Source organism: Leishmania infantum, chromosome 11 (assembly GCF_000002875.2).
Source record: "Leishmania infantum JPCM5 genome chromosome 11".
NCBI lineage: Eukaryota > Euglenozoa > Kinetoplastea > Trypanosomatida > Trypanosomatidae > Leishmania > Leishmania infantum.
In genome coordinates, this window is record NC_009395.2 from 261,500 (window position 1) to 275,637 (window position 14,138).

The window sequence follows — 14,138 nt, forward strand, 5'->3', positions numbered from 1 at the left end:
GTGCCTACGGTGCGAGGAGGTCACAGATATTTATTGCTGCTGATGCCGGCGGCCAGGTCCTGGATGGCGTGGCGCCGGAGCGACCTGCTGCAGTGCACACGTCTGACCCATCCACATGATGGGCAGCGTGTCCGCGCGACTCGAGCGTATCCGACCCCCGGCCCTCGCACTGCCTACTGGTGGGTGGGGAGCCTGAGCCACCGCAAGGGATGCCGCACGTGGCGACCGGTACGACGGTAGCTGCTGCGAGGCGCCCCGTGGGGCGGCGGGGGGTGGCCCGTGTTCGAGGCGGAAGCCGTGCTTGGATGACTGAGTCGGCATATTGCTGTAACGCGTGTCTAGGGCTGCTTCGCACGACGCGATGGGGTGGGGCCCATGACCGGCCGCGCAGTGCCGGAGTGGCGGTGGCGGGGGGCTTCGAGCTCGCGCGCCCTGCGGCGGCGAAACGGACACGTTAGCCAATAATACGAACAAAGTTCTTTTTAAGCGCTTGCGCTTTTTGCGCACTTGGGCAAGACGCTCCAGGGCGGAGGTGCTCAAGAGAAGTAGGCTCTACCAGAGCAGCCGATTACGCTGCAGAGTGCTGCTTCCGGTGAAGGCGAGGGCGTGCTGCCGGGAATGGGTGGCGGGAAGCGTGACAACGGCTCATGTGAGAGCAAAGTGCTGTTTGTTGGTGCTGCACCGCGGTCTTGTGAGCCATATCGCGTGTCGCATCCGTGTCCAGACCCCCTCCCTCCTCCATCTTCCCACGTCTGCTGGCACTGCAAGAGCGGGGGGCTCTGCCGCTTCAGCGGAGAGAGAACTGCTCGCGAAGTAGAAGTGCTTCTTGTACGCTCCTTCGGTTCGCGTGTCCAGCTCCTCGAAAGACTCCGAGGGTTGCGAGAGGGGATGGGCGAGAGGGAGGTGGGGGGCCGAAATTGCTTCCCTGTCTATGCCCGACTTCTGTGCTCTCTCACACGTCGTTCCCTCTGCCTGTATTTGTCTTTTGGCGTTCTGCACTTCTCCGTTCACCGGCTCTCTACGCCCACACACACGCGGTCGCTGGAACAACACCAACGAACAACAACGGGGGTACCGACGCCATCACTATCTCTTCCCCATCATCCGTCTCCTCCCTCTAACCACACCCCCGGTGGCCCTGTCACGGTCACGCTCGACCCACAAAGCAACCTGGCAAACACCCAGTGGCTAACACAGTGTCGAAGCACTGTACCTCCTACCTCATCTTGTTTTTCTTTATTGCTCCTTTACTTCCGTCTCTCCCTCCCTCCGTCTCTTCCTGCATCGCCCTTCTCTCTTCTTTCCTCCGCATCAAGTTATCAGCGCTCACCCCACTTCATCCACCGCCCGCACCCCTTTCGCCCGTTCTCCATCCGTGGGAGTGCGTGTCTTCTGCTGCTGTTCTTTGCTCGCACCAGCTCTGTCTCTCTGTTGGCATTTTCCCCACGCTTACGGACGGTGGTGCGCACACCTACTTCGCGACGGATACACTCGTGCGTGAGTTAATCTTGACTTTACGTCTTCCTCGCGTTTTTTCCCTCGCGCTTTTGTTTCGTCGACTCTTGTGGTGTGAAGGAACTGTGCCGTCACTCTTGCTGCGGACCCCGCCTCCCTACGGAGCAGCCGCGGCGGCATCCACGACTGAGTTCACAAGATTGCCACGCACGCATACCCAAACCACACGAAGCTCCCCCAAAGCCAGCTATGCCCCTCAGAGACGAGCCCAGTAACCTCGAACGCGCCGTCCGGGACGACTCGAGCACAGAGTATAATGTGCTGAAGCTAGACGTGGCCAACCAGCGTCCGATTAGCGAGGCGCGACGCTACGGCTTACTGACGCTCGCCTCCTTCGCCATGATCTGCGCCTCGACATCGTACGCCTTCAACCTGTTCAGCGGCAGCCTTCGCGACAAGTACAACTTCGACTCGCGCCAGATGTCCACGATCAACACGGTGGGCATGGTGTTCGCCTACTTTCTGTTGCCGTACGGCACGATATACGACTACCTTGGCCCGCTGCCGGTGTACATCCTTGCGTGCGTGCTCGCGTCGCTGGGGCTGCTGCTGATGGGCCTCACGTTCCAGGGCGTGATTGCCGGCTCTGTGGTGCGGTTCTGCGTGTTCAACGCGCTGCTGAGCCTTGGCAGTCAGCTGTTCGACCTTGCAACGGTGGTGACGATGCTGAGCATCTTCCCGACGCGTCGCGGGTGGGTCGTGGCGCTGCTGAAGACGCTGATGGGCCTGGGCTCTGCGATCATCGGGTCGATGCGCACGGGCTTCTTCCTGAACACGCCGGCAAACTACTTCTACTTTCTGGTGGGGATGGTGCTTGTGACCGGGCTGTGCTGCATTGCGGTGATGCGGCTGCCGTCGTACCACCTGACGGGCTACCAGCAGAGCCGCCTGAGCGATGAGCAGAAGGCGGTGCGCGGTGCACGTGTCGCGGCGTACCTGACGCAGGAGCCGCCGATGTGGCGCTTCTACCTGAGCATTGCGGTGGTGCTTGTGCTTGTGGTGTATCTGCCGACGACGAGCGCGCTGGCGGCGTTCACGAAGGTCGCGAAGACGCAGCACGGCCTGCTTGCCTTCGCGATCGTGGCCGTGGTCATCACGAGCTGCTTTCTGCTGATGCTGGTGCCGTGCCCGTGGCTGGATCGTTTGACGACGAAGGGGCCGAGGGATGATGAGTTGGCGGAGAGCGGTGAGGTGCTGACGGACATTGACTACATTGCCCCGCAGTACCAGACAACCTTCCTGCAGAGCTGCTGCACGGTGAGCCTGTGGTGCATCCTCTGGACGATGTTCTGCGGCGTTGGCGCCGAGTTCGTGATCATCTTCAACGCGTCGCCCATCTTCTCTGCGCTGACGGAGACGCCGAAGCTGGACACGACGGTGTCTGCGCTGCTGACGGTGCTGAACGGCGCTGGCAGCGCGCTGGGCCGCCTGGCCATGTCCGTGTTCGAGCACTATACGCAGAAGCGCAAGGCCGAGGACCGCATGCCTATCACCGTCGCCTTCTTTGTGCCGACGACGCTGATCATCCTCTCGATGACGCTGTTCCTGTTACTGCCGGGCCGCTCGCTGCTGGCCGCGTTTGCGCTGGCGTCTCTTGGTAACGGCTTCTGCGCCAGCATCACCATTCTCGTCCTGCGCACCATGTACGCCAAGGACCCCGCGAAGCACTACAACTTTGGCTTCAACGCGCTGTGGATCGCGGCCATCCTGCTGAACCGCCTGCTGTACGGCGAGTGGATTGCGTCTCGGGCCGACAGGCAGGGCCAGAAGGTGTGCGTTGGCCGCGAGTGCGTGATGATGCCGCTGCTCGTCATGATTGGCATGAACCTGACGGCGCTTCTCTCGGATGTGTACCTGCACATCAGCTACTCCCGCTTCTCACGCAGGGTGCTGGCCGAGCGCCGCCGCCTGCGGGAGGGGGTCGCCGCCGCGGGCAGCTCGGAGCCGATCTACCCGGAAAAGGAGGTGGCCCGAGGTGAAAGAGTCTACGCACATGGCTCGGGCAGCAGCGTAGGCGATTCCCTTTACGCGCAGCAGCAGCGAAAGCCTCGTGGCTAGAGAGAAGAGGTGGTTCCGCGGATAAAGGCGACTGCGATCATGGTGGCATATGCAGCCCCATGTTGCGCACGAAGTAGTGTTAGCCTCCAATACTTCGCGAAGTGTTTTCTTCATCCATCGATCGCCACCTCGCTGCTTTTTTCTACTTTCCATTCTTTTTTATTTTCGTGCTGCGTCGAAGCCCTTCCCGCTCGCCCGCTCCCTGGCCCTCCTTTTCGTTTCGCCTGTGTTCGTCGGTTGAAAGTGTCTTGAGCGCGCCGCGGCCTCGTAGGGCTTCAACCGCCGCTGCCGTCGTCTCCGCGTGTACGCGTTTATGGGTGCTTGCCTCCGTCTCTCTGTCTGTGCGTGTTGATGTGTGAAGTATTGTTGTGCCGAAAGGCCTGATTGAGCGTGCGCGTGCGATACTTTCTACACCACACCCACATACATGGATTCGTCGATGCAAACTCTTTACAAGTGCGCGGTGGTCACCTCGACCCCCTGAGGGCGGTAAAGTGCTGCTGGAACACGTCTCGAGCGCGTGCGGAAGGGGGCGAAAGGTGCGGGGCGGGCGGACGAAGAGGCGGCGAGGAGCGCGCACATCTAAGCAGAACAGACACGGCGCAAAACTGTCGCGTATCACGCGGAGGAAGTGAGTGTGAGCAAGCGATAAAATGAGGACTCCCCAAAAAAAAAAGGAGTGAGTGAGAGCGCGTGAGAAAGAGGGCAGTGACGCAATACAAGCACGTGCAGAAGCCGTGAATACACAAGAAGGGCGGCAAGGCGAGCGGCGAACCTGCCTGGGCCTCCGAGCCTTTTTCATCGGCTGGTAGTTTAGCCCCACTCCTGGCTCTCTCCTTCCTTGCCTGTTGTGTGGTCCAGCCCTGTGCGCGTCTCTCTTCGCCTCTTTGGTTTTGTGTGTTTCTTCGTATGGGCGTGTCTTCCTATGTTTTTTTTTTTTGTTCGCTTTCTTCTCCGCTTCCGCTCAGCTTTATGCTCCTCGACTGTGATGGGGTACTTCATCGTTGTATGCGTGTGCATGTAAGTGTGTGTGTGTGGGTGTGTGGGTGGGTCTCTCTTTCCTGGTGGGCGTGGCGTGAGCAAGAGAAACACTTGTTTCCTCGGCAAACCGGCCACGTACCTGCACGCACACGCACGACGAAGTGTAACACCCGCGCATACAGAGGAACGAAATGAAAAGCATTTCCTTCGTTAAGTGTTCATATATATATATATATATAGTGTGCCGTTGTTTGAGCCAACTAACCAAACAAGAAGAATTTAAGCACGTCGCTTCGGCTCGATTTGCCATGTTTGCCCTTACTTGGATAATCTACATCGTTTTTCCTTCTCTTTTTCTCTCTCCCTTTCTTTCTCCAACCCCCTCTCTCTTTTTTCTAGTGTGCGTGTGGTGTGTGTGTGTGTTGTATGTGTGCGCTGGCTCTCTCCCACATTATATGCGGGAGCGTTCGGCGTACGCGTAAGTTTTCACGCGTTTACATATACATAAATACATATATGTGTATGTATATGCATGTAGCGTTGAGCAACGAGAATGACGCGCACGTATGCATCACCATCACGACCATCACCACCGCCGAGAGAAGGGGAAAGCGCTTCTGTTGTGTTGCCCATTTTTTCGTCTTTCTTTTTTTTTATGTTTGTTTGGATTTCATTTTCTTTTTGGTTCTTGATGTTTCGATTTTACTTCATTTTAATATTCTTTCCCTGCGTCGACTTCTCCCCTCTCCTTCTCCTCTTGCTTCCCTTGTTGTGTTGTTGTCGTTTTTTTTTTTGCGAGCCGTGCTTCCATCCATCCATCCCTTCCCCGCTGGTACACACAAACACACGCCCTCTTCCGTTTTCCATTCTTCGCTTCACTAACCGTCCTTTCCTTCTTTGGCATCTCCATCGCAGCTTTCTTTTTCGCGTTCCTCCGCCGCGCTCCACACGCAACCAGGGCGTTTCGTCTCCGAACGGACTTTGGCGGTGCTTCAAGAGAGAAAGCGGAGGTGGGGTAACAGAGAAGGAACGGTGCCTTTATATAGCACTGCTGTCATAATTAACATTATCAAACCCCCCTCCTTCCCTCCCTCCTAACAACAACGAAACAAACAAAAAAGGAACGAAGCTTGAGTGCAACGAGAGAGAGAGACCACCTTTCCTTAAAAAAAAACGAGAAGCGATGTCCCCAATACGATCCTGGTTTCAAAATGCGCTCATCCTGTTCTGTGATAACGTTGATGTGTTTTCCCTATGGCGCATGCGTATGCAGGAATCTTTCTTTCCCTTTTCTCGTTGCGGTCTTTCACGACTTCCTGCGCGCACACTCTCTCTTGTGCTCCGTCAATCAAAAAAAGCGAGAGGAAGAGCGCGAGGGCGAGTGAGACACACAAGAAAAGAAGAAAAGCGCGAGTTATGCGGAGGCAGAGGTCGGACAGGAGGGGCGGCGATGCTCAGGCGGACGCGCACATGTACGGAACATAGCGAAAAAAAAATCAAATCGCGAAAGTGTGGGGCATGGAGAGAGGGTGTAGCAGGTGCTGCTGCGTGAATTTGTCGTTTGTGAATTTATACATGTACGGCCCGTATTAGGGACAAGACACGGAGAGCTTCAACAACCCGATCTCTGCAAGAAGCAAGGGATTCTTTGTTTTTGTTCTTGTCTTTGGTCTGTGCACCTGACCATGTCCTCTCCTCGCATAAGGGGGCGTGCTCGTTTTTTTTTTCGTTGTTCCTTTTCACGTCTCTGTGCTGCAGTGTACATCCTCTGTGTGCGCGTGCCCCGCTGAGCCTGTGACGTGTTTGATTGCAAGCCTTTTCGTCCGTCTTTGAGTTTCCTCGTTTTAAAATGTTTTTTTTTTTGTTGTTGTTCCTTCAGACGCCACACTCGCATATGGGGCCTTGCCCCCCCCCCTCCTTCCTGTTGTCTTGCAGGGAAAGGTACCGGACATGTCATGCACACTGAGGACGCGAACTCTGTTTTGAGAAAATCAAAGAAGAACAATAGTGGCAGCAAAGAAGGAGAGGACCCGACATGCACAGACGAATATGCACACAGACAGAGCCTCAAGACGCGTGGTGCAAGAGCGGCGACCAAGCCCCATGTGGGCGTATAGACAAGAAGGCATACCTCACGTGCATCACGCACACGCACCCCTCGAAAAAAAAAATACGAGGAGCTGGACGCCGACACAGAGGAAGGCAGCAGCCTTACTGCCTCCTCGCTCAAACCTCGACAGCGGTGATCCATCCAGAAGAGTGAGGGAGCAGAGAGGGCATACCAGCGCTTTTCTTTGATTCGCCCGCGAGATCTGTGTGGCTGTGGTGACGTTAATGAGGCAGCTGCAAGGACGTATCCGGCGAAGGAACAGGCAATCGAAACCGCTCGCAACAGGGTGTCTTTTTCTTTTGTCCCTCCCCCTGCATCTGCTTTCCTTCTCTCTCCATGCATCATGGCTTAACCTCGCTTCCCATTCGTTTAGCGCGCGAACGCACTGTGACTCTTCCTCGCAGTGCGTTTCACCGTCTGCCCTTTGTTCTTCCGTGTGCGTCTTGCTGCTTCTGGCCTTGCCTGTCTGTCTGTCTGTCTCTCGCTGCGCTCGCGCGTGTGATTCGTCGTTGCCTCCAGCATATATATATATATATATATATTTATGATTTTCGCTTCCTTCTCTCTGTCGATCTTCGCCCCGCTCCTCTTCCAACGCCGCCTTTGGACGTTGTTGTTTCCTCTCGTGCCGGCCACCTGGCCATCTCTCCCTCTTTTCTCCCTTTTTCTGCCCCCATCACCTCATGCATGCTCGGACCCTGAGCAGCTCTTTCTGCATATTTTGTCGTGCTTTAGCGAGCATGCATATTTATATATATATATACATGTGCATGCGTGCTCTGTTCTGGTGCTTTCTCCGTCTCGTTATCTTCGGCTTTTTTTTTCGAAACGACACACACACACACACACACACACACACACACGAATAAGAAAGAGGGCGTTTTCCGCGTGCATCTTTGCTTGTTTCACGTGTGTTCTTTTTTTTTTCGGTTTCCCGTCCTCTGTTCTTGTGTCGATGCCTGATAAAACGGCACACCCACAACCGCCCCTGTACGCATACGCGCATGCGCATATATATATATATGTACGTGGGTGGCCATGAAGGCATGTGTGCTTGTGTCTCCACGTATGCGGTACTTGTGCGCGTGAGCGTGTGCTCAGCAACGAACGAGGGAGCGAGATATGCGTTTCTTTATTTGTCTGTTTCGTTTTATTTTTTCACGATGGTCACTCCATATCCGATTTCATCCGAAAAGCGATCATAATCATTCTCTCTCTGTGTTCTGCGCATCTGCCCTTCTTCCCACCCTCAGTATTCCACTAGCTGCAGAAAGAAGCACAAAGAAGCCGCCGATCAGCCAAAAAAAGAACCAACAACCAAGGAAAACATGGAGGTGGTCACCAGGAGCGTGCTGCCTTGCCTCCTTTACTCTCCCTCGCGCGCGCGCCTGTCCCGCACGCCCCCTTCCCGCCTTTACTTCAGAGCCGGTGCCGCAAGCTCTATGCTTGCCCCGTCGACATCCCTTCTGTCCTCCGGCAAGACGGGCGCAGGCTCCTTCCCCGTTATCGCTTCTCCATCTGGCACGTTGGAAAGGGCGCAGCTGCTTTTCGCACCCCTTGATGTAAACGACACCCTCCACGTCTCCCTACAGCGGATGCCGTGATAAAAGGGTCGCATCGCTTCCTCGCGAGCATGCGACTCCACTCGACTTCGTCCTCATCTCTCGATCTCGGTCGGCACTTCTCCATTTCGCCGTCGGTCTCTCTGCAAACGCAGGCATGCATACGCTCTCACAGTCAATCGCTTTCAAGGGAGCGTAGCACCACCCCCGACGAAAACGTCGAAGAGGGTACGCCATCCGCATCTTTTCCGCTGCCTGCTTCTCTCTTCCTCGCTTCTGCCGTGCTGTAGCGTCGTCGCAGAGACACCTATCCCGGAGGAACAGACAAGCCAAAACAGAAAGAATGCAGCCTCTGCAGCAAGTGCACACAAGCACGCCGACTCCAGCCGCAGGGCCGCCTCCTGTATACCCTACACCACAACTACACACACACACACACCTGATCGTGCGCACTCATCAAGCATACTATGCAACGTATGACCGAACAGAATTAGAACCCGCCCCTCTCCCCCAGAGGGAGCGGGCGGAGGCATCGGCGGCCGCGGATGCGCGAGGGCTTTCCCAGGATGGGACTCGCTCCTGCGATGATAGCCTCGAATCAGAGGCAAAGAAGCGGCGCATCAGCAAGATACCCGCCACGTCCAGCGCCTGAACGAGGCGAAGCACTTCGTCTGCTTCACCGCTGCTTCCTTCGCCATGATCTGCGCCTCGACATCGTACGCCTTCAACCTGTTCAGCGGCAGCCTTCGCGACAAGTACAACTTCGACTCGCGCCAGATGTCCACGATCAACACGGTGGACATGGTGTTCGCCTACTTTCTGTTGCCGTACGGCACGATATACGACTACCTTGGCCCGCTGCCGGTGTACATCCTTGCGTGCGTGCTCGCGTCGCTGGGGCTGCTGCTGATGGGCCTCACGTTCCAGGGCGTGATTGCCGGCTCTGTGGTGCGGTTCTGCGTGTTCAACGCGCTGCTGAGCCTTGGCAGTCAGCTGTTCGACCTTGCAACGGTGGTGACGATGCTGAGCATCTTCCCGACGCGTCGCGGGTGGGTCGTGGCGCTGCTGAAGACGCTGATGGGCCTGGGCTCTGCGATCATCGGGTCGATGCGCACGGGCTTCTTCCTGAACACGCCGGCAAACTACTTCTACTTTCTGGTGGGGATGGTGCTTGTGACCGGGCTGTGCTGCATTGCGGTGATGCGGCTGCCGTCGTACCACCTGACGGGCTACCAGCAGAGCCGCCTGAGCGATGAGCAGAAGGCGGTGCGCGGTGCACGTGTCGCGGCGTACCTGACGCAGGAGCCGCCGATGTGGCGCTTCTACCTGAGCATTGCGGTGGTGCTTGTGCTTGTGGTGTATCTGCCGACGACGAGCGCGCTGGCGGCGTTCACGAAGGTCGCGAAGACGCAGCACGGCCTGCTTGCCTTCGCGATCGTGGCCGTGGTCATCACGAGCTGCTTTCTGCTGATGCTGGTGCCGTGCCCGTGGCTGGATCGTTTGACGACGAAAGGGCCGAGGGATGATGAGTTGGCGGAGAGCGGTGAGGTGCTGACGGACATTGACTACATTGCCCCGCAGTACCAGACAACCTTCCTGCAGAGCTGCTGCACGGTGAGCCTGTGGTGCATCCTCTGGACGATGTTCTGCGGCGTTGGCGCCGAGTTCGTGATCATCTTCAACGCGTCGCCCATCTTCTCTGCGCTGACGGAGACGCCGAAGCTGGACACGACGGTGTCTGCGCTGCTGACGGTGCTGAACGGCGCTGGCAGCGCGCTGGGCCGCCTGGCCATGTCCGTGTTCGAGCACTATACGCAGAAGCGCAAGGCCGAGGACCGCATGCCTATCACCGTCGCCTTCTTTGTGCCGACGACGCTGATCATCCTCTCGATGACGCTGTTCCTGTTACTGCCGGGCCGCTCGCTGCTGGCCGCGTTTGCGCTGGCGTCTCTTGGTAACGGCTTCTGCGCCAGCATCACCATTCTCGTCCTGCGCACCATGTACGCCAAGGACCCCGCGAAGCACTACAACTTTGGCTTCAACGCGCTGTGGATCGCGGCCATCCTGCTGAACCGCCTGCTGTACGGCGAGTGGATTGCGTCTCGGGCCGACAGGCAGGGCCAGAAGGTGTGCGTTGGCCGCGAGTGCGTGATGATGCCGCTGCTCGTCATGATTGGCATGAACCTGACGGCGCTTCTCTCGGATGTGTACCTGCACATCAGCTACTCCCGCTTCTCACGCAGGGTGCTGGCCGAGCGCCGCCGCCTGCGGGAGGGGGTCGCCGCCGCGGGCAGCTCGGAGCCGATCTACCCGGAAAAGGAGGTGGCCCGAGGTGAAAGAGTCTACGCACATGGCTCGGGCAGCAGAGCAGAAGAGCACATCGAAAGGGCAGTAAGCGAACAGACAGGCGAACGGGAGCGAAGAGGTGTACGGCGGAGCGGAAGGATGCCGTGAAGAGTCGTCTGAATGTATATATGTGTGATAGAGTCGAGGTGATTTTGTCGTCGCGCCTCTTCGGTCTCTGATCACGCATTTGGTTTGAAGGTTAGCGACTTCTGTTGTGCTTCGGGTGGTCGTGAGACGATGCCGCGCGCGGTGTTGTGTGGTGAAGGAGGAAAAGCGCAGCTGTAGTGCGTTGTAGCGCTGGTCTTTCATCTACTGTCGCAAGGGAAGCCCCCTCTCCTTCCCTTCCTCCCCTCCGCCTCTTTCACTCTCTCGTTGATGCGAACCACCTCTTTTTGTCGCCGTCACTGCGGCATTACTTGTCATCGCTGCCACCCACAGCCGCTCATAACTAGGCGCTTGTGCCGGTCTGTGGCATCTTTTTTTTTTTGCTGCTACTGCGGTTGCTGCTGCCTCTTGTTGTGGCGCCGTTACCACGCTGCATCTGCCCAACCAGTCACACGCGCGACTTCACGGCTGAAGTAGTTGCCGTGTTGTGCATGTGCGTTCGACTGGGGCCGCACAACACACTAGGACCCACAAGCGAAAAGAACACTGTAGACGAGCATCATCCGCCTTGTTTAGAGTGCTGGCCTAGATGATTGAACCGCACCTACACCTTCTCTTTACGCCGCCTTCTTGCTGATCTCGCTCGACAACCGCAACGACAACAGACAGCTCCGTCCGCACGCGCGTAGGTGAGCCGCGTCCTCCTCGCCGAGCTGCTTTGCGTCTCGCGCATTTTTGTTTTCTGCTGGTTGCTGCCCCTCATCATGCTTTCCACCACAACCCTCACAGATGTTTCTCTCGCGTCTTCCGTCTTTTCACGGATGAGCGTCGTTGAGCGCCTGCCCTCCTTATCATCCTCATTTTGTTATCACTTATCGTCACTCGCCAGCACTGCACCCCGTCTCCCTCTTCTCCGGCTCATCTTGTGCCCTCTCTCCCTCCCTCTGTTTGCATTCATCTTGCGGACGTTGTCCACGACACCCTTTTTCGTGTCGTTGGCGGCGTTGGCGTTCGGCGTCTCCTCGAGGCGTCCCTCGGCGCATGCCGGCGACCTTCCCGCGCGTGCAAGCGAATGAGCAGCACAGGTTCTTCGGTGCCCCTGCATCCTTTTAGCGCTTTTTACCGTACGTCTTGCCTTCTCTCGCCATGCCGAACGCCAAGAACGGCTCAGAGACGACGTACTTCACTGCCATCGCCAACCGCGATGTTGAGGCGCTGAAGGTGCTCATCGCGCAGAACCGCAACGTGAACGAGGTGGCGCAGGACCCGGCGCTGTATCACCGTACACCGCTGCACATATGCGTCTGGGAAAACTTCGTGGAGGGTGCGAAGCTGCTACTGGACGCGGGTGCGGATGTGAACGCTCTTGACGACCTGCACGACTCCCCGTACCTGCTTTCCGCCGCTGAGGGGCGGCAGGAGATCATGGAGCACATCTACAAGAACGCCGAGCGAACAATGCGGTACGGAAGCCAGACGAGCCTCCGCATGAAAACGAGTGTGCCGGACCACTCCATTGTGAACCGGTTTGGCGGATCGGCACTGATCCCCGCCTGCGAGCGCGGTCACGTGGAGATGGTGCGCCTGCTTCTGCAGAAGGGTGTCGATGTGAACCATTACAACTATTACCACTGGACCGGTCTACTGGAGGCTATCGAGCTTGGCGGCGATGATCGTGAGCACGTCGATATTGTGCGGCTGCTCATCGAGAACGGTGCAGATGTTAACAAGGTAGATGGCGCTGGCAAGACGCCCCTGTATCTCGCGCGCAAGCGCAAGTACAAGCGGATTGCCGCGCTGCTGGAGGCCGCCGGCGGCCACGAGTGAAACATAAGAAGGGGCACGGAGGATACATCCAGGGCAAGGAGGACATGGGAACCGATCTGCCAGCACTCGCAAGCGCGCATCATCCGTCGAAGCTCGCTCACGACCACACCGGTGCCTACACTTACATCATTCGCGTAGACAGTAATGCTGCAGTGCAGCACTCCCTTTATCCATACCTTGCTAGAGCGTTTTGCGTGTCTTGCTGCTTTCACGTCTTTTGATGAGACCGCAGCGGCCTTTCGCCCATCGCCTGTGCCGCTTCGCCGATCCTTCTCCCTCGTGCGCCATGCGCGACTTGACTGAGGTTTCTTTTCGACCTTCGTCGGTGAGTTGCCTCCGAAAGTGGGCCACGCACCCCCAGATGCCAGGGAGGAGGGCACACCTCTCAAGGCATGGCATCACAGCGCCCAGCACACCCCCTCTCTGAGGGAGAGCACAACAGCCCCTCCCCTCTACCCCTGCCAATACCCACCTACCTCTAGTACTGGCAGGGCCAGGTGCCTACGGTGCGAGGAGGTCACAGATATTTATTGCTGCTGATGCCGGCGGCCAGGTCCTGGATGGCGTGGCGCCGGAGCGACCTGCTGCAGTGCACACGTCTGACCCATCCACATGATGGGCAGCGTGTCCGCGCGACTCGAGCGTATCCGACCCCCGGCCCTCGCACTGCCTACTGGTGGGTGGGGAGCCTGAGCCACCGCAAGGGATGCCGCACGTGGCGACCGGTACGACGGTAGCTGCTGCGAGGCGCCCCGTGGGGCGGCGGGGGGTGGCCCGTGTTCGAGGCGGAATCCGTGCTTGGATGACTGAGTCGGCATATTGCTGTAACGCGTGTCTAGGGCTGCTTCGCACGACGCGATGGGGTGGGGCCCATGACCGGCCGCGCAGTGCCGGAGTGGCGGTGGCGGGGGGCTTCGAGCTCACGCGCCCTACGGCGGAGAAAAAGAAAAGGATGAAGAGCGGCTCCGCGCATCTCTGCGTTTCTCCCTCCTTGTGGGCGTGCGCAGGTGTTTGGGCGTCACGTTGTAGGGGCAACATTTTCGGCTCTTTGCCTTCTTTCACGTCGTGCACTCTTTCGTTTTTTTTTTCGGCTGATGGTTATGTGTGTGTGTGTGTTTGCGTCACTCGATGACAGCTCTCTCGTCCGCTTTTTTTTGTTTGGGTTTGTATTTCTCCCCCACCGTCCCTTCGCCATGCCGCTTGCACGCTCCCCCTCCTGCGGCAGCGGCCGAACAGCTCGAAACGTGAAAGGGATCGGGGCGAGAGAGAGCGAGTGGACAGTACTCAAAGAAAAGGCAGGACACGGTGACATGTGCGCACCTTCCTGGTGTAGGAACGGGCCTGTGCTGGGCGCTGCAATGCAAGACGTATATGTGCGTGTGTGTGGGGGGGGCAAGGCCGCTCGTACGCCGGCTGCGCCAAGCGCAGAGAGGCGCGCTGTAGGCGGCTCCACGAAGAGCCGCGTATGCTCTGCACACGAAAGGCGCTTGAAGCAGAGCGGAGAAACAAAACAGGTCCGTCCTTGGTTTTCTGCGGAGGTGTCTCCTGTGGTTCTGATCCTCTGATCCTTCTCCCTCTTGTGCTCGTCTTCCCTTCACCGTCGCCAGCAACGCGCCTTCGCGAAAAGCTTCTCT

General features: G+C 57.7%; 3 protein-coding genes across 3 annotated transcripts; all 3 read left to right on the forward strand.

The window, feature by feature from the left end:
• Nucleotides 1-1,704: 1,704 nt before the first annotated feature.
• On the forward strand, nucleotides 1,705-3,573 carry LINJ_11_0680 (hypothetical protein, conserved in leishmania; the record flags this gene model as incomplete). Its single annotated transcript, XM_001463831.1, has 1 exon — nucleotides 1,705-3,573. One exon carries the CDS (start codon nucleotides 1,705-1,707, stop codon nucleotides 3,571-3,573), a length of 1,869 nt encoding a protein of 622 aa, XP_001463868.1.
• A 5,349-nt stretch (nucleotides 3,574-8,922) lies between these two features.
• LINJ_11_0690 (hypothetical protein, conserved in leishmania) lies at nucleotides 8,923-10,680 on the forward strand (the record flags this gene model as incomplete). Its single annotated transcript, XM_001463832.1, has 1 exon — nucleotides 8,923-10,680. The coding sequence occupies one exon, from the start codon at nucleotides 8,923-8,925 to the stop codon at nucleotides 10,678-10,680; it is 1,758 nt and encodes a 585-aa protein (XP_001463869.1).
• A 1,143-nt stretch (nucleotides 10,681-11,823) lies between these two features.
• Nucleotides 11,824-12,504, forward strand: LINJ_11_0700 (conserved hypothetical protein; the record flags this gene model as incomplete). The annotated part of the gene is made up of 1 exon (XM_001463833.1): nucleotides 11,824-12,504. One exon carries the CDS (start codon nucleotides 11,824-11,826, stop codon nucleotides 12,502-12,504), a length of 681 nt encoding a protein of 226 aa, XP_001463870.1.
• Nucleotides 12,505-14,138: the final 1,634 nt, after the last annotated feature.